This window comes from Lucilia sericata, unplaced genomic scaffold, assembly GCF_015586225.1.
Source record: "Lucilia sericata isolate MDLA Ls3-8-SP2 unplaced genomic scaffold, ASM1558622v1 Contig000219F_arrow, whole genome shotgun sequence".
NCBI classification, from domain to species: domain Eukaryota; kingdom Metazoa; phylum Arthropoda; class Insecta; order Diptera; family Calliphoridae; genus Lucilia; species Lucilia sericata.
The window spans coordinates 159,588-186,767 of NW_023994247.1; the positions used below are offsets into that span (position 1 = coordinate 159,588).

General features: G+C 32.6%; 1 protein-coding gene across 1 annotated transcript; it reads right to left on the reverse strand.

Annotated features, from left to right (window-relative positions):
* Positions 1-1,675: 1,675 nt before the first annotated feature.
* LOC119602295 (putative mediator of RNA polymerase II transcription subunit 26) lies at positions 1,676-17,012 on the reverse strand. The gene is made up of 3 exons (XM_037953726.1): positions 16,802-17,012; positions 2,348-2,475; positions 1,676-2,273 (listed from the first exon to the last, which is right to left on the reverse strand). The coding sequence occupies exons 1-3, from the start codon at positions 17,010-17,012 to the stop codon at positions 1,677-1,679; spliced, it is 936 nt and encodes a 311-aa protein (XP_037809654.1). The 3' UTR covers position 1,676.
* Between the last annotated feature and the right edge of the window lie 10,168 nt (positions 17,013-27,180).

Sequence of the window (27,180 nt, forward strand, 5' to 3'; positions counted from 1 at the left end):
TTACTTTAACGCTTATAACTGGCCTAAAAAATACGAGTATATAGATGAAATTCGACATAAGTAAGTTTCATTCGAGTCAAACGAGGTTTGATGGTGGGTATATAAGATTCGGCATAGCCGAATATAACACTCTTACTTGTTCCTTTTCAATTTATCCCTCAGCTTTGGATGCCGTCTTCGGACCCATGTATTCCGATGAAGTTGATCGAAAAGGTACTGTAGTATACTATATACTACGTTCTAGAGACAGCAACGTTATTCCATTAAGACGGTATTATCGATAAATGTGTTGAGGTAATGATTGTGACCATAAATGCTGAAACTGCTATAAATTACTATTAAGCTGCCTATCAATAACACTACACAATACTCAAAATGACTTTAAAATAAAAATGCTGATTCCTATCTATTTCCACACATTGAGTTATGAAAATTTCTGGCTAGATTTAGTTTCCGAGATATGTATTTATGTCTGTTCTGTAAATGGAATCGGTTTCTAAGCCGATAAACTTTTTAAACCGAATTTGGTGTTCTGTAAATCGAATTTATATTTAAATCTAAAATTCAGAAAAATAAACATACATGTCTGTTCTGTAAATCAAATCGAATTTTCGCATTATAAACAAATTTTAAATTCTGAATTTTATCAGTAATCAATCTTTTTATAGAAAGAATTGGTTTGCATTAAAAAATTTAATTTTAAATTGGTAACATTAAACATCAACCGGTAGCTGACCGGTATCGAAAATCGATAAACCGAAGGAAAAAATGCGTTTTTGCATTAAAAAAGTGTAAAAAAGTTAATAATTCGTTTAAATTTAAAAATGATAAAAGCAGTTAATTGTATATAAGCTGGGATAGGTTAGCTGCAAAAGAAATTTCATCAAAATTTCTCTTTCGCTGAAAACGCGGTGTTACTTGTGCCGCTAATTAAATTTGGTAACACTTAACAATAATCGGTAGCTGGCAATGAAGCTAATACCAAAATCGATAAGCCGTTAGAAAAAGTTACGATTTTGCATTAAATGCAATGAAAAAAGTTTGGTCATATGTATGAAATTTATTTCAAAACTGTGTGCAGAAAATGGAGTGTTTTCTATTAAGAAAAACTGATGAAGCACATCCTACCCGCTAATTAAAATTTACAAAATTATATACTTTTAGTATAATAAAGTATAATTTTTTAGTTAATGATTGTAAATTAATGTATTAATTCACCAGGTTAATTAATTTATAAAAAAATGTTTTATAAAAAAAAAATATTTTTGAAGAGGTTGAAAAAACTTAAAAAAGTGAATTTATCCACGAATATTTCAAATATTTAGATTAATTTCATTTGTATTTTTGGTCCTTCGTTATGGATTATACCCACGCTTTTATTTTTGAGTTTCAGATTAAAACGTAATTTTGGGATTTTTTTAGCTTTTAACTTTATACCATTATAACTTTGATAAAAATTATTCACGAAAAGATAAAGCATCGTTTACACAAAGCATCGTTGATGTGCTTTAAAAAAAATCATTTTTCTGAACCTTAAAATCTAAAATAAAAAGATTAATATGTATGAATATTGTAATGCATTTATATATTTATATAAAAATAAATTTATAGATTTTTTATAACTTAAATATATATGTATATTAAATTTGTAGTTCCTGGGGCTCCGGATACGGCTCTTATAGTTCCTGGGGCTCCGGATCCGGCTCTTGTAATTCCTGGGGCTCCGGATCCGGCTCTTTTTGTTGCTGGGGCTCCGGATCTGGCTCGTGCTGTTGCTTCGGATCTTGTTGCCCCTGGGGCTGTTGTTTCTCCAATGCTTGTTGCTTCAGTGGTCGTTGCGGCGGTTCGTTAATCGGCGGCAGCGATTGTTGCTGTAGCTGCTGTGGTGGCCCTTCAAATAACGACGGCGGTTGTTGCTCCAACAATTGTTGGGGCCAATGTAAAGCAATAAGTTGTTGCCGCGGTTGCTGCTGTAGCATATATTGCGGCGGCTGCTGTGGTGGCCCATCAAATGGTTGTTGCTGTAGCGGATATTGTGGCTGTGGCGGCCCATCAAATGTCAATTGTTGGGGCCATTGTTGCTGTTGATACCACTGTTGTTGTTGCCACCATTGTTGTTGTTGGGACAATTGCTGTTGTTGTTGGGGCCATTGTTGTTGGGACAATTGCTGTTGTTGTTGGGACAATTGTTGCTGTTGGGGACATGGTTGCTGTAGGGGACATGGTTGCTCTTGGGGTCGTTGTTGCTGATGAGGATATTGTTCTTGAGACAACTAGAAAAAAAGTTGTTTGAATTTTTAAGAACATTTGATAACAAACAAATCAAAATAATTTAAAATTGTTTTACCTCATAGCCACCACCAGGAAAAGCGCGTCCACCGCGACCACCTGTTTGTCCACCACCACGCCAACGCCACCACCACGACCACGACCACCACCACGGTTCCGTTTTTCCAGCAGTAGCAATAATAATTTCTGAAAAAGAAAAAAATTAATAAAAAATTAATAATTAATAAAATTAATAAAAGCTTAAAATTTAAATATACCTTCGTAGCGGGATCAATATTTTTATGCCACAATTTCGGTTTTTCCAATATTTTTAAATTTTTTTTATACCATTTTGTTCCTATTAGGGTTACCAGACTAATAATTCGTCAAATACTCGACTTTATTTATTAACAAAAGTTATTATCATTTCAAAATAATGGTATCCATGCCTGATGCGAATATTAAAAAAACATGGTAACATTCATATAATTTGGAACGATGAAATGGAATAACGGTGAATTTTTTGTAAAAGAAGAAGAATATCGAGAATAAACTGAACACATTAAAGGTTCAATTGTATGCACTTATTAGTGTTTTTTCTTAAATTTATTAAAAAAAATATAAAAAATCAAATATAAAATAAAGATATATGTAAATAAGATATTCATATATTTAATTAATAAATATAAAGTGATTAAGTAAATACAGTGTAAGACAAAAGTGTTCAATTGTCTGCACTTATTAGTGTTTTTTCTGTATGTTGAAATCAGTTTTCAGAAGACCCCAGATATCTGCGAGATCCGAACTGCTCGTTATGAACTAGTAAATTAAATAAATGCACTTTTAGGCTGAATTCTAAGCAAACTATAAAACATCCATATATTCTATAATTTATGAATTTCACTATCATATATCATATCATCATATATCCTAACTTACATTATACATTGTACACCAATTATAAAAAAGAAATAATGAATTATATTTATCTAAAATGAACTGTTCTAATAACCATTTATTTTCTATTCCTAAACAGAAGCAACATCTTGGACACGGCCCGGATGACTCCTTCCATCTTTTCTCTTGCATATCCTGCAAGGGGGCGGCAATGTTAATGCCAAAAAACCTACTTCATTCTTTTGGCCTTAATATAAGTGATGAGCAAAGTTTTCCCTCTTTGCTCTAATCTATATAAAGGCTGAAAGTTATGAAAACTGAGGCTATCTCTTTCCCTCATAACGCCCAAAACCAACTGTCAACTTGGCCAAGGTGTCTAAAATGTAGCTTCCGTTCTAATCTAAGATTTTTGCTCTTCTTGTTTTTTTCAACATCCAAAGCCTAAGGTAATATTACTCATCAATAAACACCTTTTTTTTTCCAAAATCCTAATTTTTTGCCTTTTGTTTTATTTCTAAATTTCATTGCATTGTCAATTGGGGTTTTGTTCCTGAGATAAACATAATACATTTATTTATTTTGTTTATCTAACATTGGCTCTGAGAAAGTTAATTATACTCCATCCAGATTCCATAAAAGCTTTTGAATAAACAATACTCATGACGCACAGTGGTATAGGAAAAAAAAAAGAGGGAAATAATTCGGTAACTTCTAAACGGTTAATCCGATTTTAATGAAATTTGGTATGCACAAAGAGGAGGTGTTGTCGAGTTTAGGTTTTGAATTTGGACCTTATAGGCCAACCAGGGGCCCGGCGGGGGGTCCTCAAATTAGGACACCTCGGCTATGTTAAATTTTTAAAACGATCCTATTTCTTCATTTGAGTTCCGATTTAAAAAAAATTTCGTATATAGAATCTCCTCATCGAGCACTATAAAAAATGTCGTCGTAGCAGTAAATTATCTCTTATAGTTTAGGAGATATTCGCATTTGAATATTAAAATTTTAAAATTTTTACCGTCCTTACTTTAGTTTTTTTGATAATAGCAGGTCCAAATATTTCCGATTTTCGCCATTTTTTTTTATTTGCTTAACAACAAGTTTATATACCAAGCAGTGAAAGAATTATGTAAAAATCATGACTGAGTCCAAAGTTATAGGCATTTAAATTTAAAAAATTAAAAAAAGGCGATTTTTTGTCATTTTTTGGGAAAAAAGTATCTTTTTCTTTTTAAGTTATCTAAAAAGTTTCTAAGAAGATGTATATAGAATTTATACTTTTTGGAAAGCTGACTTTACATAAAATACGATAAATGAAACAAAACCTAAAAATTTTTGATACCGGGGGGACCAGGTCCATCCAAAAAAACCCTATTTTTTATGGAAAATTAAATTTTGAGCAAAAATTCTCAAATCGCATAGTCGATATCAAATTATAGTGACCTGTTTTATATGACCCAATAAGTTCTTAATCATTTTGTAACGGGTTTCGATAACCCCGCCCCTGGTATGGATATAATAGGCAAAAAACCAAAAAATCCCATTTTTGGGATTTTTTAAAACTTTTTTGGGAATTCCGGGATTTCTAATAAGAAAATTCGAAATTTTTATTTAATTTTGGATTTTGAGTAAAAAAATCTACCTAACTGTAAAATTTCATCAAAAAATATTCATAAATAAAATTTTTATTGCAATTTGAAAAATTTGTATCTTCGCAAAAACTGAATAAAAAACATTTTTTAATTTTTTTTAAAAAAAGTATTCCGCGAATTTTTTAATTTTCAAAAATTATATACAGTTTTGAAAAATAGACAAAATTACCTTTCCATTGATATATAACATGCCTACCTAATGTTTTTTAAGTGACAAATTAATTAGGGAAAACTCAACATCTTTTAGAAAATTTACCTAGCACTATTATTTTCATCCATATATGTAACAAATTTAAGAGTTAACCTTATGGATGAAAATAATAGTGCTAGGCAAATTTTCTAAAAGATGTTGAGTTTTCCCTAATTAATTTGTCACTTAAAAAACATTAGGTAGGCATGTTATATATCAATGGAAAGGTAGTTTTGTCTATTTTTCAAAACTGTATATAATTTTTGAAAATTAAAAAATTCGCGGAATACTTTTTTTAAAAAAAATTAAAAAATGTTTTTTATTCAGTTTTTGCGAAGATACAAATTTTTCTAATTGCAATAAAAATTTTATTTATGAATATTTTTTGATGAAATTTTACAGTTAGGTAGATTTTTTTACTTAAAATCCAAAATTAAATCAAAATTTCGAATTTTCTTATTAGAAATCCCGGAATTCCCAAAAAAGTTTTAAAAAATCCCAAAAATGGGATTTTTTAGTTTTTTGCCTATTATATCCATACCAGGGGCGGGGTTATCGAAACCCGTTACAAAATGATTAAGAACATATTGGGTCATATAAAACAGGTCACTATAATTTGATATCGACTATGCGATTTGAGAATTTTTGCTCAAAATTTAATTTTCCATAAAAAATAGGGTTTTTTTGGATGGACCTGGTCCCCTCGGTATCAAAAATTTTTAGGTTTTGTTTCATTTATCGTATTTTATGTAAAGTCAGCTTTCCAAAAAGTATAAATTCTATATACATCTTCTTAGAAACTTTTTAGATAACTTAAAAAGAAAAAGATACTTTTTTCCCAAAAAAATGACAAAAAATCGCCTTTTTTTAATTTTTTAAATTAAAATGCCTATAACTTTGGACTCAGTCATGATTTTTACATAATTCTTTCACTGCTTGATATATAAACTTGTTGTTAAGCGAATAAAACAAAATGGCGAAAATCGGGAATATTTGGACTGCTATTATCAAAAAAAACTAAAGTAAGGACGGTAAAAATTTTAAAATTTTAATTTTATAGTGCTCGATGAGGAGATTCTATATACGAAATTTTTTTTAAATCGGAACTCAAATGAAGAAATAGGATCGTTTTAAAAATTTAACATAGCCGAGGTGTCCTAATTTGATGACCCCCCCGCCGGGCCCCTGGTTGGCCTATAAGGTCCAACTTCAAAACCTAAACTCGACAACACCTCCTCTTTGTGCACACCAAATTTCATTAAAATCGGATTAACCGTTTAGAAGTTACCGAATTATTTCCCTCTTTTTTTTTTCCTATACCACTGTGTGACGCGTTTAATAATAAATTATGTGGCATTAGGTGATTTTCAGAAGTTATCCTTATATGGGAGCTAGTTATGGACCGATGCTGAAAAAATTCCTTATATGGAATGTAACCAATTATGGACCGATGTGGAAAATGTTCACGAATGATTTATATATATACAAAACAAATTCACGTCGAGTTTTACCCTGTTAGCTTTATTTATCAATGAATTATGCCATTTAAGTGATTTTCGGATGTGGACCTTATATGGGAGCTATGACCAATTATGGACCGATCCGAAAAAAAAATCGTAAAGTAATTAATATTTATACACAGAATTAATATTATACACATCATGCCGAATTTTATCCCGATAGCTTTATTTATCAATGAATTAAGCTTGTTTAAGTGATTTTAGGATGTGGACCTTATATGGGAGCTAGTACCAATTGTGGACTGATCCGGAAAAAATTTCACTGAATGATTTATATCTATATACAAAACATATTCACCTCGAGTTCTACCCTGATAGCTTTATTAATCAATGAATTGTGCGCATTTGAGTGATTTTCGAATGTGGACCTTATATGGGAGCTATGACCGATTATGGACTGATCCGGAACAAATTTCGTAGAGTAATTCATATACACACAAAACACATTCATGTCAAATTTTATCCAGATAGCTTTATTTATCTATGAATTATGCTCGTTTAAGTGATTTTCTGATGTGAACCTTATATGGGAGCTATTATGGACCGATCCGAAAAAAAATTCCGTACAATGATTTATGTATATACAAAACATATTCATGTCGAATTTTATCCCGATAGCTTTATTTATCAATAAAATATGTTCATTTAAGTGATTTTCGAAAGTGGACCTTATATGGGAACTATGACCAATTGTGGACCGATACAGATCTAAGTCCATAGTTTTGATTCCTGTTCATATAATGTCAATATGTACAAAATTTTGTGTTGATTCCGATATATTTGAGAAATTTATTAACGATAAATTAATTTCCGGGAATATGTACCTTTGTATGGGGCTATGGGAAATTTTGGATCGATTGTTACAATTTTAAACATAATTAATCTCTAGATGGAAAAAATAGTCTGTGACAAAATTTGTCGAATTATCTTTGATAGTTTCTGAGAAAACTACTCAAGAATTAGGTAAAAAAACTTAATTTTGTTTAGGTAGTCTGAAATTTTTACTCACAACTTTTTACGTTGTGAACCGATTTTGCTGATTTTCAATACCAAACTGCTTAGCAAAACAATGAATATTCCTAGTGAATTTGGTTGATGTCATTTGCTTAGTTTTAACGAGAGCGTGTTTTAACCAGACAGACAGACGGATATAGCTAAATCGACTCAGAATTTCATAAGGACCCAGAATATATATACTTTGTTGGGTCTCAGATGAATATTTTTTGGTATTAAGAAACCTTAATGTTGAATTTCACCTTAATTCCAAAGTTCTTCTAAATGAGGCTTTATATAGGAGTATAGGTCAAACATGGGCCGATCCTCATTAAATTTGGGAAAATGATAATAGTATATTTGACGTAATTATGGCATAAAAAGCCCAAATCGGGAGGTACGGTTGTATGGGGGCTAGGTGAAATAATGGACCGATTTCAACCATTTTCAATAGGCTTCGTCTCTGTGCTAAAAAACATGCTTGGTCCAAATTTCATCAAATTATCTTGAAAATTGCGGCGCACAAAGTTTACATGGACAGACAGCCAGCTGGAAGGACGGACATGTCTTAATCGACTCAAAAAATTATTATGACTCTCGGTATTCTTTAAGGTGGGTGTAGGTCCAATATTTTTGTGTGTTACAAACATCAGCATAAACGTATACATATACCCTCCCCACTATGGTGGGTATAATAACCAAATGATTTATCTATACACAGAACATACTCATGTCTAGTTTAATAGTAAATTATGTGGTATTAAGTGGTTTTCAGAAGTGAACCTACATAGTTGCATAATTTTACAATTTCTGGTAAAAACCTGGAAACATGATAAGTAAAGGAACAAAGCTTTTATTTAAATTCCTCCAAAATTAATTGTGAAATATTAAAAAAAATTTGTTCGTTTACAAAAAATAAAACTATTTCGGGCTATTCAACGGTGTAAAAATGCTCAAAAAAATTAAAAAATGTGTTGTGTGTGTAAGGAAATTGTGTTAATTTAAAAAAAAACTTACCAGCTCCTTTTATGTAATGTTGCACTTTTTTTAATTATATTTATAATTTGCAAACAGCTTTGTTAAAGTATTTTCGCTTTAAAAATCAGACACAAAGCAAAGTGTTGCCCGTTTTACGACCTTTTTAACAATATTTTACACCCTTTTGGTCCAACTTTCTCAACAGCACTATGCTAATACATACAGTGCTGTGCAAAATAATAGACTTATTTTTATTTGTTTATAATATATAAGTTTGTCATTCCGTTTGTAATTTCTGTAATAAAAAGTCCCCTTTAATCGGTTTTTACTTCATCCAGGCTCAACATGCTAAATTTCATGTTTCTAGTTTCAATATTATAGAAACTTTAAAAAGTACTTTTTGAAGAACGAAAAAGTACCAAAAAGTCCGCTTTTATGGGTTCTCGCTTAATCCGGGCCATATATGTTTAATTTCATGTTTCTAGGTTCAATATTGTAGAAATTTCAAAAAGTACCTTTTGAAGAACGAAAAACTACCAAAAAGTCCCCTTTTATAGGTTCTCACTTCATAAACTTAATTTCATGTTTCTAGGTTCAATATTATAGAAATTTCAAAAAGTCCCTTTTGAAGAACGAAAAAGTCCCCATTATAGGTTCTCTCTTAATCCGGGCTCTACATACTTAATTTTATGTTTCTATGTTCAATATTATAGAAATTTAAAAAAGTACTTTTTGAAGAACGAAAAAGTACCAAAAAGTCTGCTTTTATGGGTTCTCACTTAATCCGGGCCATATATGCTTAATTTCATGTTTCTAGGTTCAATATTGTAGAAATTTCAAAATGTACCTTTTGAAGAACGAAAAAGTACCAAAAAGTCCCCTTTTATAAATTCTCACTTAATCCGGACCATACGTTCTTACATGTTTCTAGGTTCAATATTATAGAAATTTCAAAAAGTACCTTTGAAGAATTACTTAATCACTTTATATTTATTAATTAAATATATGAATATCTTATTTACATATATCTTTATTTTATATTTGATTTTTTATATTTTTTTTTTTTAATAAATTTAAGAAAAAACACTAATAAGTGCACACAATTGAACCTTTAATGTGTTCAGTTATTCTCGATATTCTTCTTTTACAAAAAATTCACCGTTATTCCATTTCATCGTTCCAAATTATATGAATGTTACCATGCTTTTTTAATATTCGCATCAGGCATGGATACCATTATTTTGAAATGATAATAACTTTTGTTAATAAATAAAGTCGAGTATTTGACGAATTATTAGTCTGGTAACCCTAATAGGAACAAATGGTATAAAAAAAAATTTTAAAATATTGGAAAAACCGAAATTGTGGCATAAAAAAATTGATCCCGCTACGAAGGTATATTTATATATATATATATATAAAATTAATAAAAGCTTAAAATTTCAATATACCTTCGTAGCGGGATCAATTTTTTTATATAATATTGAACCTAGAAACATATAAGAACGTATGGTCCGGATTAAGTGAGAATTTATAAAAGGGGACTTCTTGGTACTTTTTCGTTCTTCAAAAGGTACTTTTTGAAATTTCTACAATATTGAACCTAGAAACATGAAATTAAGCATATATGGCCCGGATTAAGTGAGAACCCATAAAAGCAGACTTTTTGGTACTTTTTCGTTCTTCAAAAAGTACTTTTTTAAATTTCTATAATATTGAACATAGAAACATAAAATTAAGTATGTAGAGCCCGGATTAAGAGAGAACCTATAATGGGGACTTTTTCGTTCTTCAAAAGGGACTTTTTGAAATTTCTATAATATTGAACCTAGAAACATGAAATTAAGTTTGTGAAGTGAGAACCTATAAAAGGGGACTTTTTGGTAGTTGTAGTAAAAACCGATTAAAGGGGACTTTTTATTATAGAAATTACAAACGGAATGACAAATGACAAACTTATATATTATAAACAAATAAAAATAAGTCTATTATTTTGCACAGCACTGTATGTATTAGCATAGTGCTGTTGAGAAAGTTGGACCAAAAGGGTGTAAAATATTGTTAAAAAGGTCGTAAAACGGGCAACACTTTTGCTTTGTGTCTGATTTTTAAAGCGAAAATACTTTAACAAAGCTGTTTGCAAATTATAAATATAATTAAAAAAAGTGCAACATTACATAAAAGGAGCTGGTAAGTTTTTTTTTAAATTAACACAATTTCCTTACACACACAACACATTTTTTAATTTTTTTGTGCATTTTTACACCGTTGAATAGCCCGAAATAGTTTTATTTTTTGTAAACGAACAAATTTTTTTTAATATTTCACAATTAATTTTGGAGGAATTTAAATAAAAGCTTTGTTCCTTTACTTATCATGTTTCCAGGTTTTTACCAGAAATTGTAAAATTATGCAACTATGTAGGTTCACTTCTGAAAACCACTTAATACCACATAATTTACTATTAAACTAGACATGAGTATGTTCTGTGTATAGATAAATCATTTGGTTATTATACCCACCATAGTGGGGAGGGTATATGTATACGTTTATGCTGATGTTTGTAACACACAAAAATATTGGTCCTACACCCACCTTAAAGTATACCGAGAGTCATAATCATTTTTTGAGTCGATTAAGACATGTCCGTCCTTCCAGCTGGCTGTCTGTCCATGTAAACTTTGTGCGCCGCAATTTTCAAGATAATTTGATGAAATTTGGACCAAGCATGTTTTTTAGCACAAGGACGAAGCGTATTGGAAATGGTTGAAATCGGTCCATTATTTCACCTAGCCCCCATACAACCGTACCTCCCGATTTGGGCTTTTTATGCCATAATTACGTCAAATATACTATTATCTCTCTAAAAATTGGCACAAATAAGTTTTATATAAGTATAAATGACACTGCAGATTTTTGTAATGAATTGCCCTTATTTGACCCTAGACCCCACACAAACCCCCCCTTAAAAAATGTCTGAAACGTCTAAAATTGACTTGTAACCATTTATATCGCAATGAAACTCAACAAAACTAACTGTTATTTAAAAATATATCATTTTCCCAAATTTAATGACGATCGGCCCATGTTTGACCTATACTCCTATATAAAGCCTCATTTAGAAGAACTTTGGAATTAAGGTAAAATTCAACATTAAGGTTTCTTAATACCAAAAAATATTCATCTGAGACCCAACAAAGTATATATATTCTGGGTCCTTATGAAATTCTGAGTCGATTTAGCTATGTCCGTCTGTCTGTCTGGTTAAAACACGCTCTCGTTAAAACTAAGCAAATGACATCAACCAAATTCACTAGGAATATTCATTGTTTTGCTAAGCAGTTTGGTATTGAAAATCAGCAAAATCGGTTCACAACGTAAAAAGTTGTGAGTAAAACTACTAATTCTTGAGTAGTTTTCTCAGAAACTTCGACAAATTTTGTCACAGACTATTTTTTCCATCTAGAGATTAATTATGTTTAAAATTGTAACAATCGATCCAAAATTTCCCATAGCCCCATACAAAGGTACATATTCCCGGAAATTAATTTATCGTTAATAAATTTCTCAAATATATCGGAATCAACACAAAATTTTGTACATATTGACATTATATGAACAGGAATCAAAACTATGGACTTAGATCTGTATCGGTCCACAATTGGTCATAGTTCCCATATAAGGTCCACTTTCGAAAATCACTTAAATGAACATATTTTATTGATAAATAAAGCTATCGGGATAAAATTCGACATGAATATGTTTTGTATATACATAAATCATTGTACGGAATTTTTTTTCGGATCGGTCCATAATAGCTCCCATATAAGGTTCACATCAGAAAATCACTTAAACGAGCATAATTCATAGATAAATAAAGCTATCTGGATAAAATTCGACATGAATGTGTTTTGTGTGTATATGAATTACTCTACGAAATTTGTTCCGGATCAGTCCATAATCGGTCATAGCTCCCATATAAGGTCCACATTCGAAAATCACTCAAATGCGCACAATTCATTGATTAATAAAGCTATCAGGGTAGAACTCGAGGTGAATATGTTTTGTATATAGATATAAATCATTCAGTGAAATTTTTTCCGGATCAGTCCACAATTGGTACTAGCTCCCATATAAGGTCCACATCCTAAAATCACTTAAACAAGCTTAATTCATTGATAAATAAAGCTATCGGGATAAAATTCGGCATGATGTGTATAATATTAATTCTGTGTATAAATATTAATTACTTTACGATTTTTTTTTTCGGATCGGTCCATAATTGGTCATAGCTCCCATATAAGGTCCACATCCGAAAATCACTTAAATGGCATAATTCATTGATAAATAAAGCTAACAGGGTAAAACTCGACGTGAATTTGTTTTGTATATATATAAATCATTCGTGAACATTTTCCACATCGGTCCATAATTGGTTACATTCCATATAAGGAATTTTTTCAGCATCGGTCCATAACTAGCTCCCATATAAGGATAACTTCTGAAAATCACCTAATGCCACATAATTTATTATTAAACGCGTCATGAGTATTGTTTATTCAAAAGCTTTTATGGAATCTGGATGGAGTATAATTAACTTTCTCAGAGCCAATGTTAGATAAACAAAATAAATAAATGTGTTATGTTTATCTCAGGAACAAAACCCCAATTGACAATGCAATGAAATTTAGAAATAAAACAAAAGGCAAAAAATTAGGATTTTGGAAAAAAAAGGTGTTTATTGATGAGTAATATTACCTTAGGCTTTGGATGTTGAAAAAAACAAGAAGAGCAAAAATCTTAGATTAGAACGGAAGCTACATTTTAGACACCTTGGCCAAGTTGACAGTTGGTTTTGGGCGTTATGAGGGAAAGAGATAGCCTCAGTTTTCATAACTTTCAGCCTTTATATAGATTAGAGCAAAGAGGGAAAACTTTGCTCATCACTTATATTAAGGCCAAAAGAATGAAGTAGGTTTTTTGGCATTAACATTGCCGCCCCTTTGCAGGATATGCAAGAGAAAAGATGGAAGGAGTCATCCGGGCCGTGTCCAAGATGTTGCTTCTGTTTAGGAATAGAAAATAAATGGTTATTAGAACAGTTCATTTTAGATAAATATAATTCATTATTTCTTTTTTATAATTGGTTTACAATGTATAATGTAAGTTAGGATATATGATGATATGATATATGATAGTGAAATTCATAAATTATAGAATATATGGATGTTTTATAGTTTGCTTAGAATTCAGCCTAAAAGTGCATTTAATTAATTTACTAGTTCATAACGAGCAGGGTCCATAGATGACCCAGCCAAAAATAGTACTTTACGCCTTAGCATATGATCTTCGGATAAATGTCAGCACCGATTACGATATCAATAGCCGCAGATTCGTAGAATTTTGAGTCTGCGAGGAAAAGGTCTCGAAAGTTCTTTTTATAAGTTTCAGGCAAGGATTGGGTTGGAGTGTGAATCGTTATACGATTGTCAACACGAAATGTACCTTCAATCTTAGAGTTTGAATCGTACCGCGATTTCAAAACAATTGGACAAATTGTCTCTTCCTTTAGAGTATAAGCAGTTAAGTCCAGTTTATCAATCAACCTCTTAGAAATACGACTAATTGGAGTCTAATAAGCAGCGAGCGCGCGAGGTTGTAGATCCAATCTTTACCAGGACTGTGGGGAGAAGGATCAAAGTATTCTGATGTATAATTTGTGTCAACGAGGTTGGTATGGGATTAGACTTAGCTGCTGATGGATTGTTAACGGACGAACTTCGAGCTCTAGAGGAAGTCGACGGACGCGGAACGGGAGATGGTGATCGAGATCGATTTGAAGGCAAAAGGTCTTTAACTAATCTGGGGTTGACATGTAATAGTGTATGGTGAAATCTTCTACAATGCTTACATCCGTGTTTGGAGAAGCAGGTGCCTTTGGAGTGATCGTGTGCTAAACAATTCGTACAATATTTGTTATCACGGACTGCACGGATACGATCGGCCATATTCATGTCTAAAAATTTTCGACATAATCGAAGTGGATGTGGTCGATTACATAGGCGACAGGGAAAGGCTTTGTAGTTTCCAGGGAAATTTCGGGGAGTAGATTTAGATTTAGTGGGAGATATTTTAGGCATGGTGAACTGAAACAAAAGAGTACAAATAAGTCAAAGTGAAAGAAACTGAAATCTATGCGTCGGGTAATAACACAAGTTTAACTACAGGCCTAGTTATTATTCCGCGCTGTGTTAGAACGTCGGCTACGCGAACTCGATTATCCGAACCGGAATAAATTTTAACAATTCGACCAAGTCGCCACGAGTTCGGAGGGAGGTTTTCATCCTTGACAACTACCAAAGAACCTTCTTGAAGGTTCACCTCAGGCCTTTGCCATTTTACACGTTTGTTCATCTCTTTCAGATACTAGTTTTTCCAACGCAGGCAGAAGTTTTGGTGGATTACCTTGAGTCTTTGCCACCGGTTTATTAAGGAAATGGAAGAATCATCTACTTGCGGATCGATGGGTGCTAAAACTGGAGTTCCAATCAGAAAGTGTCCTGGTGTCAGCGCACATAGGTCGGTTGGATCACTTGAAATTGTCGAAATTGGCCTGGAGTTAAGACATGACTCTATTTTGGACAATAAAGTTGTCAACTCCTCAAACGTATACTTGTAGCAGCCAGCTATCTTCCGAAAATGGGCTGAACGACTTTACTCCAGCTTCCCACAGGCCTCCCATATGCGGAGCCCCGGCTGGAATAAAATGCCACGAGATATTTTGGTGAGCATAATCAGCTTCGATGCGTTGTTTGGAAGTTTGAATAAACTCTCTTGCCAGGATTCTAGAAGCGCCTACGAATGTAGTACCGTTATCGGAGTAAAGATTTAGGGGACATCCTCGACGGGAGACTAAACGACTGAAGGCCGCAAGAACGCTTGTGTGGACAAATCTGATGTGGCTTCTAGATGTATCGCCTTCGTGGAGAAACACACAAAACGCAGACGTATCCCTTGTAAATTCTACATGCTCGGCCGGAATAACTTTTGACATCGAATGGTCCTGCAAAGTCTAAGCCAGTATTAGCAAACGGACGGGTTATTTCGGATCTTTCCGGTGGCAAAGCTGCCATTATCTGCTTCTGGCACTTTTTTTATAGATAACGCAAACTTTGCACTTGTTGATAGTAGCTTTAATGAGGTTTTTCGCCTTAGGGATCCAAAATTGTGTTCTTAAAAGTCGCAAGACTAATTGGTTTCCGCCGTGAAGACTGATGTCGTGGACAAATTTGACTAAAAGTCTTGAATAGCTAGAATTGTAGGGTAGGATAAATGGACGTTTTTCGTCGTAGGAAAGTCCTGGTGAAGATTCTAATCGACCACACGATCGGATTATTCCTTCTGCATCGAGAAACGGATTCAAGTTAAAGATCGGACTTGTTTTCGAGATGGTTTGCCTACTAGAAAGGGCTTTGTACTCATTCGGATAGAACGCTTTTTGCCACACGGAAATAAGATAAGTTTTAACAAAACTTATTTCGGATTTAGAGAGTAAAAGTGAAGTTTTATGGAAACTAGAACGATATCGACGATGAGTTCTATAGAAAAACCGATAAGCATATGCCATAACACGCATTGCTCTACTGAAAGAAGAAAATCGTTCGAGAATATCTTCGAAACTAGAAAAGTAGGAGAAGTGTACTTTTATTGCTTTGGCTTCTAAGTTCGTGCTGGGAATATTAGACGTACAGGGGTTTGGCCAATTTGCTTCTGTTTCCTTAAGCCAATGAGGCCCAAACCACCATAACTCATTTTGGATTAAATCTTGCCTCGGCTAGCTAAATCCGATGGATTCGCTTCCGAGCTTACGTGTCTCCAATTCGAACAAGAAACTACTTGAGTAATCTTCGTTACTATGTTCGCGACGAACGTTTGCCAACAACAAGATGGTTTTGCCAGCCAAGCCAGTACAATGGTGGAATCAGTCCAACAGAAAAGGGAATATTGATTGAGATCCAACCGGCTAAGTAGATTGTCTATCATCTCCGCTAAGAGAACTGCACCACAAAGTTCTAATCGCGGAATGGACAACGTTTTGATTGGAGCCACTTTAGTTTTAGAGGAAATAAGATGAGTGGAAATGGAATTGGAATCTACCATTCGGATATATAGTGCTAGTCAACCAGCGGGATCAAATAATTTCGCAATATTGGATAAAACTTGTCTTTTAGTATAATTATCGGTTTCGGGAAATGGCTCAGCCGCGAAAAAAAAGTTATCAGAACACGCATTCCATCGAATACCAAGCATTTTTGCTGAACTGTTGTCCTCTAGTTTAAGGAATTTTTCATGGAGTAGATGGTCTGGTGGAAGATCAACTAGGATTTCTTTGGAATTTGACGTCCACTTTCTCAATGAAAAGCCAGCGGGATCTAAAGCTTGGATGAGTTCATTTCTCGCTTTAATGGATTCCTGTTGCGTATGAAATCCAGCTAAGACATCATCGACATACATGGAGTTCCGAAGAATACTACTAGCAATGGGATAAATTGATTGAACATCATCAGCTAATTGTAATAGTGTCCGAATAGCAAGATAAGGTGCGCAATTAACACCAAATGTGACAGTTTTAAGTTCGTAATCACAAATTGGACTATTCGGATTACTTCGGAACAATATTCGTTAATATGGAATATGATTTTCATCGACCAGAATCTGTCTATACATCTTCTGTATGTCAGCATTGAACACAAATCGATGAAATTTCCATTTTATAATCAAAAGAGTAAGATCATTTTGTAAAATTGGACCAACATGGAGTAAAGAATTTAAACTTTGTCCATTTGACGAAGGAGCCGAGGCATTAAAAACCACACGAACCTTGGTAGAAACGCTATCGAGTTTTATAACAGCGTGATGTGGTAAATAATAAACTCTTGTACTTTCGGATAGGTTAGGAGAAGCGACTTTGAACATGTGATCTAGGGTTTCATACTCCAAAACTACTTTATCATATTCAACTTTGAAATCTGGAGTACGAATCAGTCTAGCTTCGTTTCGAAAGAATTGCGCCATAGCGCTAGACCTGGAGTTGCCTAAGGACAATATTTCTGGAAACTCTTCCTTGAAAGGAAGTGAAACTATATATCGACCTTTGGAATCTCTTTTTGTTGTACGGGTATATAAATCTTCGCAAGCTTAATCGGATGGCGACAGAATGTTCTTCCTTGGAAGATTCTCCACCTCCCAAAAACGTGAAATTTCTCTATCTAAAGAAATTTCACAGAAATTCGAAACTATTTTTCGACTTGGACTACTATTTTGAGAAATTGGACCAGTAAGAATCCATCCAAAGATAGTTTCTTGCGCTAAGAGGGATTCGCAAACATTGTGCTTTACCCCTGAACAAACAACAGAGGGGAAAATATCACCGCCAATAAGAACATCTATCTTTGAAGTGGCATAGAATTTAGGATCAGCTAATGGAATATTAGGAAGATTCGACAATTTTGATTTCGGAACTGATTGAGAAGGAAGATTGCTAGAAAGTTGTGGAACTATAAGTGCCGTAGCGGGAAGAGAAACACTGTCATCTAAGTTTGAACCCAGTACAAAAGAACACTGATGTTGAACAGTTGCTGAAACAGATTGATTTAAGCCTGAAACTTGAGCGCTGGTAGATTGAGATGGGAGCTTGAGAAGGTTGAATAAACGTTCTGAAATAAAGGTACCTTCAGACCCAGAATCAATCAATGCACGCGCTTGGTATTTGGTCCCAAGATGGCAAATGTTTACCCACGCTGTACCCAACAAAACACCCGTTGAATTAGTAGCGAAACAAGATTGTACTCTACTGGAACTAGAACTATCTGTGGACTGTATATGGGGTGCATTAGGCCGAGAATAGGGTAGCGAATTAGGATTAAGATTTGAACTAATAATTGGACTTGGTACTTGAGGAGACGGAGTTTGTTCTTCGATTTCTCTATGTAAAAGAGTATTGTGCTTCTTTTTGCACTTAAAGCCTGTGTGTTTGCTCGTACAATTTCTCACGCTATGAGTTTTCGAGAAACAGTTTATGTACAAACCTTCTTTCTTTATTTCTTCCAGTCTTCGTTGATGATCCATTTTCAAGAATTTGGGACATTTGCGAATCGCATGATTCTCTTTTGGACATATTTGACATTTGGGAATTGTAACTTTGACTTGGAAGGAGTGGACTCGTTTGTTAGAGTTCGAATTGGAATTAGGTTTTGATTTCACATCACTATTTTTGGAAGCATTTGAACTTCGAATTTCAGACACTGACTCTAAGGCTCTGTAGCGATTTGTAAGAAATTTATCTAATTCGGACCATTGGGGAATAGAAGTCTTGTCCTTTAACTCCTGTTACCATAACGTCAAATTATTCTCAGGGAGTTTACTAGTGCAAATAAACACGAAGATTGGATCCCAACTGCTGACATCAATCTGGTAAAGCGATAATACTGTTATACAAGAGTTTATTCCTCTTTGTAAGTTCTTTATTTCTTTACCAGATTCTGAATTCATAGACTGGAGGGTAAAAAGGATTTTCAATTGACCATTTACCAGAACTCTGGTAAATGGTCAATTGAAAATCCGAGAACAAATCTCAAAACGAGAACAAAGATTTCTCCAGGCAATGTCGAAACCCTGGGGAGTAAGTGGACTCTTTTGGACAATTTCTCGAGCTTCGCCTTTTGTTTTCTGTGTTAAGAAAAACAATTTTTCCACGTTACTTGCTCGAGAATTGGAAACGACGGCAGAAAACGTATCCCGGAAAGTTGGCCACGAAGAATAATCACCATTGAATGTCTCTATTTCAATAGGAGGTAGATGGAGACTGCGTGACTCGGAAGGGATTAAGTTTTGGACAAAATCATTTGAAGAACCGGGAGGAGCCGAAATATCGGGGTGTCTCGTCACCTCTTGAGGATTGGGATTTGAACGGAATCTTAAGGAATCGGAAAGCTCAGACAACTTAGCCAAACAATTACAATACGTGGTGTATGTGCTCTTGTATTTCGACTTAACCGATTCTATGTTGATTGGCTCCTCGACATCGCCAGCCTCCTTTTCCGCTTTGGCTAAAAAGTTGTCATAGGCGACCCTAATTCGACACCAGTTGGACTTTAGTTCATATCGATGAACTTTAAGGGTGTGAATCGAATCCACAGGATATTGGTTGGCATTAAGGTCAGCTTCAAACTCTACTACCGTATCAGTTAATCTTATGAATTGGTCTAAAGACATTTTGAAAGATACTAATTGGAATGAAATGAAATCCGTATTAAATCAGCAGTATATTTTGTAAAAAACACAAGAAAATCTTTGAATTCAAAGGTATCAAAGAAACTGTAAATCAATGGGATAAAAAAAACAATAATAGTTTAAAAAAAGTTCAACGTCAATCTCTATAGAACTTCAGATTTTAATTATTGAAGCAATATATAATGAGTGGATACAACTGTAAACACAGACAAATTTGAAAAATGAATTACTATATTTAAATCCCTGGCAAAATAAGACGATATATTGGTTTTCTATCAGCTGTTCAATGTAAATAAACCTTTTACTTATGGGAAATGGCAATATACTTCCAAGAAACTTCCCAACAATCGGTCTGTTCGCGGATACTTCTACTACAAATAGTGTACGCAAACACACTTTTGGGAAATTGCAAGGCACTTCCAAGAAACTTCCCAACAAAAGAAAAAAAAATATTTGAAATATATTATTTTTAACTTTTATGTGGAAAGGAGCAACAAAAGATTGGATGGGAAGAAAAGGAATAAGAATGTGAAAAACGGAAAACAGAATAAAATATAAAATATAGGAATAAAAGATAAAAAAAAATTAATGAAAATATATATTTGTTCAATAACGAAAAGTTGTCACTAATTAATACAAATTTTCAGAAGAAATACTTGAAATTTGTATTGAATTTGTAATAGCATACAAAAGGTTTTTGCTGTTTTGTTATTGAACAGCTATAATATTTTCGTGTGGGATGAAGAACTTTTATATTGAGTATTAAAGTAGTAAATAAGAAAAACAAACGTAAAAGAATGTTGTCCCATTCTTTCTTTTCTCGAAAAATTATTTAAAGTTAGAAATGCAATAAATATAGTGTAAAATAATTACTGCTTTGCAATATTTTCTTTTCTTTTTCTATTTTTCCAGAAATTTATTTCACTCTCTTTTGGGGTATATTATAGAGGAAATTTCCTACTGAGATCAGAAATAAATCAAAATATCCATTCGTTAATTATCTTTAACCAGTTGCTTACTAATAAGTTAGTGAATGAATTAATATTTTAGCAATTTTATAAGGGTTTCTTCTTTCATCTCGTGACAACTTTTTAATAAGTATAAGGATATTTTAACGATATTTACCAATCAATTTTGTAAGAATTTCTCTCCCTTTTCCTTATATGAATTTTCCCTTGTACTTTGGAATAAACCAACATGTATATAATAGAGTTAAAAAAAAAAATAAGGAAATCGCTCGAACACCAAAATAAGACGATATTTTATTAAATATAACAAATTGTAATTTTTTATGAGTTTAGCAATTTAACTTTGTTCATAAATAAATGCACGTTGGTAACACTTGATACAAAATCATTGGAAAATACAAGCGAGTGCACACCGTCATATACATACAAGGTTAAGAGAGGAGTTTTGTAAGTAAAATAGTTAAGAGATTTGAATTAAGTAAAAGCTTTACTTTAACATTTAAGAGATGATCGGAATTAAAGGGAAAGAGAATGTTAGGATTATTGATTTGAGGATAAGATTAAGAGAGAATATTAACAAATTGGTGGTGGGAAAAGTATATAAAAAAAGAACTCAAGAGTACGGACAAATTTTAAGAAGGGATAAATAGAGGATAATGACACGATAACACTCCAGAGTAATTAAAGCTGAAAATGGGGAGAATAATTGCACACATGAATGAAATAAACAAGATTGCGACACCGACAATTCCGTTATTTTAATGTACTCTTTTATTATTTTTTCGTGACGTCAACAGTGCTTGTTTTGCTATGTTTTAAATATAAAATACTTACTTTGCACATGAAATTTTAAAACAAATAGTGAAAAAATAAAAATTAGTAAATTAAAAATTAAAATGCGGTGTGCAGTCAAAAATTGCAATAATAGTAATAATAAAAAATCAAAATAGTGTGCAATAAGTTTTTTTTAACTTTCCTTCAGATCATAGCTTATTAAAGCAATGGATAAGTTTTTGTTGCCGAAATAAAAAAATTAACATTAAAACGTCTAAAATCTGTAGAGAGCATTTCAAAACCGAAGACTTTGAAAACAATTTACAATTGGAAATGGGTTAGTATGAAGCAAATGATTTCTGTAATAAATAGATTAGTCCCTATTATTATTTAATTAAGTTTAATATTTAAATAAGTTAAATATTCCTAATAACATAAAACGTAAAATACATTTTATTTTATTAGAAACAAATAAGTTTTAAACATAATTATTTACTTTTCTATAATAAATCACAATTTTCATATCATACAATCAGTTCTAGGCACTGATGACGTCACTGAGCTTAAGAGTACTTTTTTAAGAGAGCCATGTCGCCATCTGTGTTTATTTCTTTATGAATTGCACATATATCAGACATACGCGAAGAGCAACCATAAGAGCTCTCTGGTTTTTCCTCATTCACACGTACGTACGTCATTCTCTTAATTTTGAAGTTTTTTGATTGAGATACACACAGAGAAATCTCTGGTGTTAAACATGAAGATAGGTTCCTGTTTGCCGAATGTTATTTTTTCTGAGTGAATGAGTTAAATAATGAAAAATTTAAAAATGTTTAATCATCGACACAAATTCCTAAATAAATGTAATATACTATGTTATTTCCTGACATATAAGCCAATTTCCGTGAATGCCCTGATAATAGTTTCATTTAATTGACATTTAGAGCACTCCATATGAGTGCAAAACATCATGGAGGATATTTTTATACACATAACAATCCATTATTTGTTAAATTTCTTAAAATCTTCCATTATTTATTTAGTTTTAACTGCACGAAGTATATTGCAAATGCATTTCCGATGCAATTAACAAAAATAATAGTTTATGCTTTAGTTTTTCCAAAAATATATTCAAACAAAATCCAAAATGTAACGCTTTTTTGTCATTTCATATAGAGTACACTGTAAACTATACAGCACTAGAAAATGTTACAAACTTTTCTTTCAGTGCAAAGAATGCAAAAACAAAAACTGAAGTGGTGTTAGTGAGGCAAGAAAATTTTACGGTCTGCCGATGTCGGACATACATACATATCATACAAGAGAACCCCAAAAACGGAGAGATGTATAATGACCAAAAAAAGAATATTATACCCTACACCGGTATATATCGCACGTCAATCCAAAGAAATATTAAATCCGCACCTTTCAATACAGAACGTTTGCAAAACTTTGTGAACTTACTTTATGTAAATCTTGGATGAAAACCTCCACATCGACACAAATATGATGCTAATTCTCGGACCTTCTTCTAGTAAATTTTTAGATATTTGCTTCGTTTGGATGATGTTATAATTATTATGTTACTTGAAACTTTCTTCTTTACTTTAATTTTCATACAGATATTTCCACTTTGATTTTCATACAAATATTTTCTCAATTTTCTAAATATTTATTTTTGTAACTACACGAGGCAGTTGAAACAAACCACAAGGCAAAAAAAAACTAAGCTGACTTTTATGAACGTTATTCAATGCACTTTTATGACTAAATCACTTTTTAAATAAAACATACCTTTTCCAATATGTAGAGAGACGAAAGGAATGAGTGTAGATTTAGCACAAGATAATCCAATGTTGAAATCTCAGAGAGTTGTTGTTAATTTTTTCCACCCGGTTCGAACTGGACCAAATATTTATTCAAAAGCTTTTATGGAATCTGGATGGAGTATAATTAACTTTCTCAGAGCCAATGTTAGATAAACAAAATAAATAAATGTATTATGTTTATCTCAGGAACAAAACCCCAATTGACAATGCAATGAAATTTAGAAATAAAACAAAAGGCAAGAAATTAGGATTTTGGAAAAAAAGGTGTTTATTGATGAGTAATATTACCTAAGGCTTTGGATGTTGGAAAAAAACAAGAAGAGCAAAAATCTTAGATTAGAACGGAAGCTACATTTTAGACACCTTGGCCAAGTTGACAGTTGGTTTTGGGCGTTATGAGGGAAAGAGATAGCCTCAGTTTTCATAACTTTCAGCCTTTATATAGATTAGAGCAAACAGAGTAAACTTTGCTCATCACTTATATTAAGGCCAAAAGAATGAAGTAGGTTTTTTGGCATTAACAAGTATGTTCTGTGTATAGATAAATCATTTTGATTATTTTTTTTCGAATTAGTCCGTTATTGGTCATAGTTCCCATATAAATTATCGGCAGGATCGGCACATATCTGAAAATCACTTAATACAAATGTTTCTGGGCCTAATCAAAATTAGTTACATACATACATGCATAAATAAGTTACAAAATGATAAATAGTATCTTAATTACGGAAACAAATCATATGCCGGGTTTTACAGTTCTCCATAAGGGAAATAAAGTACTTTTGTACTTAGTATGTATTTTAATACTTAAGTAAAATTTATTTCTTTGGTATAAATTATAAATTCGGCCCTATAACTTTAACCATTTATAACATATTTATATTGGGTTTTAATAAAAAGTAGTTTGCAGGTGGAGGGTATTTAAGATTCGGCAGAGCCAAATATAGCATTCTAACTTGTTTTTTTTTTCGAATTGGTCCATTATTGGTCATAGTTCCTATATAAGTTATCGGCAGGATCGGCACATAATAGGTCAAAGAATATTCGGTCGGTATCTGAAAATCACTTAATACAAATGTTTCTTGTCCTAATCAAAATTAGTTACATACATACATGCATAAATAAGTTACAAAATGATAAATAGTATCTTAATTACGGAAACAAAACATATGCCGGGTTTAACAGTTCTCCATAAAGGAAATAAAGTACTTTAGTACTAAAGTACATACTTAAGTAAAATTTATTTCCTTAGTATAAATTTTTTGTATGCTTGAACGTAAATTTGCAATAATAATTGCTTTACAAAAAGTTGGCGTAAAAAGGGGCGTGGCGTCCTATCCAGATCTTATATAGTTTATAGTTCCTTTCTATAAGTCTCGAATGAAAATTTTGTATAACAATTATATGGAAAAAAGTGAGCATAAGAGGAATCATGATTTTATATAGCCTATTGTTCCACTTAGAATAGAACTATTAATGTTCTAAATTTCATGCAAATCGGTTCAGTAGTTTGGCCGTGAAAGCTTAACAAACAGAGTGTCTCTTTCACATAATTATAGGATAGGATATAGGTAGGGATAGTTTTATAAAAAGTGGGCGTAGAAAGGGGAGTGGCATCAGATCAAGATCTTATATATATAGTCCTTTTCGAGATTATACCTATCGGTATGCAAAATTTCATGTAAATAGTTTTTGTAGTTTAGTTGTACAAAAAGTGGGCGGAAAAAAGGGCGTGGCATCCGACCACGATCTTATATAGCTCATTACTTCTTTTGGGGTTAGACCTATTAGCGGTCCAAATTTCATGTAAATCGGTTAAGTAGTTTTGCCGTGAAAGCGTAACAAACAAACAAACAGTCTGTTTATACCCTACACCACTTTAGTGGGCATGGTATATTGGGTTGGTGCTGATGTTTGTAACGCACAATAATATTGGACCTATACCTTAAAGTATACCAATCGGCTTAGAATCATTTTCTGAGTCGATTTAGCTAAGTCCGTCCGTCTGTCGTCCTTGTAATCAAACTACAGGTCGCAATTTTGAAGATAATTCAATGAAATTTTGTACATGATCTTCTATTGTCACAGGGACGAATCCTATTGAAATTGGTTACGATCGGTCCATTATTTCACCTAGCACCCATACAACTGAACCCCTGAATAGGCCTTGTAATCAAACTACAGATCGCAATTTTGAAGATAATTCAATGAAATTGGCACACGATCTTCTCTGTTACCGAAGACGAAGCCTGTTATAAATGGTTAACATCGGTCCATTATTTCACCTAGCCCCCATACTACTGAACCGGAATAATAGGGCTTTTAAGTTCATAATTATTTTTAATATAATCGTATCTCGACAAAAAGCTGCAAAACCAAGTTATATACTAGCCTTGATGACCCTCATGAATTTTATAATTATAGGGTCTCATCTGACCATAGCACCTATTCAAAGCCCCCTTCAAAATTCGACTTAAATGTCCACAATTTTATTCAACAATAAATGGCTTCAGTATATCTGAGGCAAGGTACAATTCAACTTAAATGCTTTATTATAAAAACTAAATCACATTTTTTTGTAACAGGTGTAGGGTATTATATGTTCGGCCTGGCCCGACTTACTTGTTTATATATACATATTTATAGGATATTATATGTTTTGAAGATGTTATGTGTCGTAGTGTTCTTTCCAAAACATTCATTATAACAGATTTTATGAAAATCGGATTCGTACATTTTTGTATGCTTGATCATAAATTTGGTATAATTATTGTTTTACAAAAAGTTGGCGTAAAAAGGGGCGTGGTGTCCGATCTAGATATTGTATAGTTTATAGTTCCTCCTGAGGTCAGACCTATCGATATACCAAATTTCATGTAAAACGGTACAGTAGTTTTCTGTAAGTCTCGAATGAAAATTTTTCTATTTAAGGCATGAGAAAATTTACACATTTCTTCAAATATTTGATCAATTAAAAAAATATTAATATAAAAGTAGCTGGTGGAGGGTATTTAAGATTCGGCTCAGCCGAATATAGCACTCTAACTTGTTTATTTATATTTTATTTAAAAGACTAGCTATACCCAGTGTGCTTTGCTACCCTAAAAGCAATATAAAATTTAATTCATATAGGCCAAGACCCCATTGAAAGTCCGCCCGTTATTCTCTAAATGTTCACATTAATGTCAAAGATCTTCATGTAGAATTTGAAGATTCTAGCTCTAATAGTTTCTCAGATATACGAATTTTTCTATTTAATTCATATGGGAACTCACAGCCCCCAGATGAAAGTCCGCCCTTTTTTTCTCCAAAATGTTCATATGTATAATAAAGTTCTTCTTGCAATATTTGAAGAATCTTGTTCTATTAGTTTCCCATATAAGCGAAATTTTGTATTAAATTCATATGTGAGGTGCCAAACCCCCCATTGAAAGTCCGCCCGTTATTCTCAGAATGTTTACATGAATGTCAAAGTTCTTCAATTAAAATTTGAAGATTCTAGCTCTAATAGTTTCTCAGATATAATAATTTTCCTATTTAATTTATATGGGGGCTCCAAGCCCCCCATGACGAAAGTCCGCTCTTTTTTCTCCAAAATGTTCAGATGAATATTTAAGTTCTTAGTGCAAAATTTGAAGAATTTAGTTCTATTAGTTTCCCAGATAAACCAATTTTTGTATTTTATTAATATGGGAGGTGCTGCTCCCCTCATGGGTAGTCCGCCAATTTATTTCCCAAGATGTTTACATGGATATTAAAGTTAATCGTGCAAATTTTTAATATTCTAACTGTAATAGTTTCCAAGATAAACGAATTTTT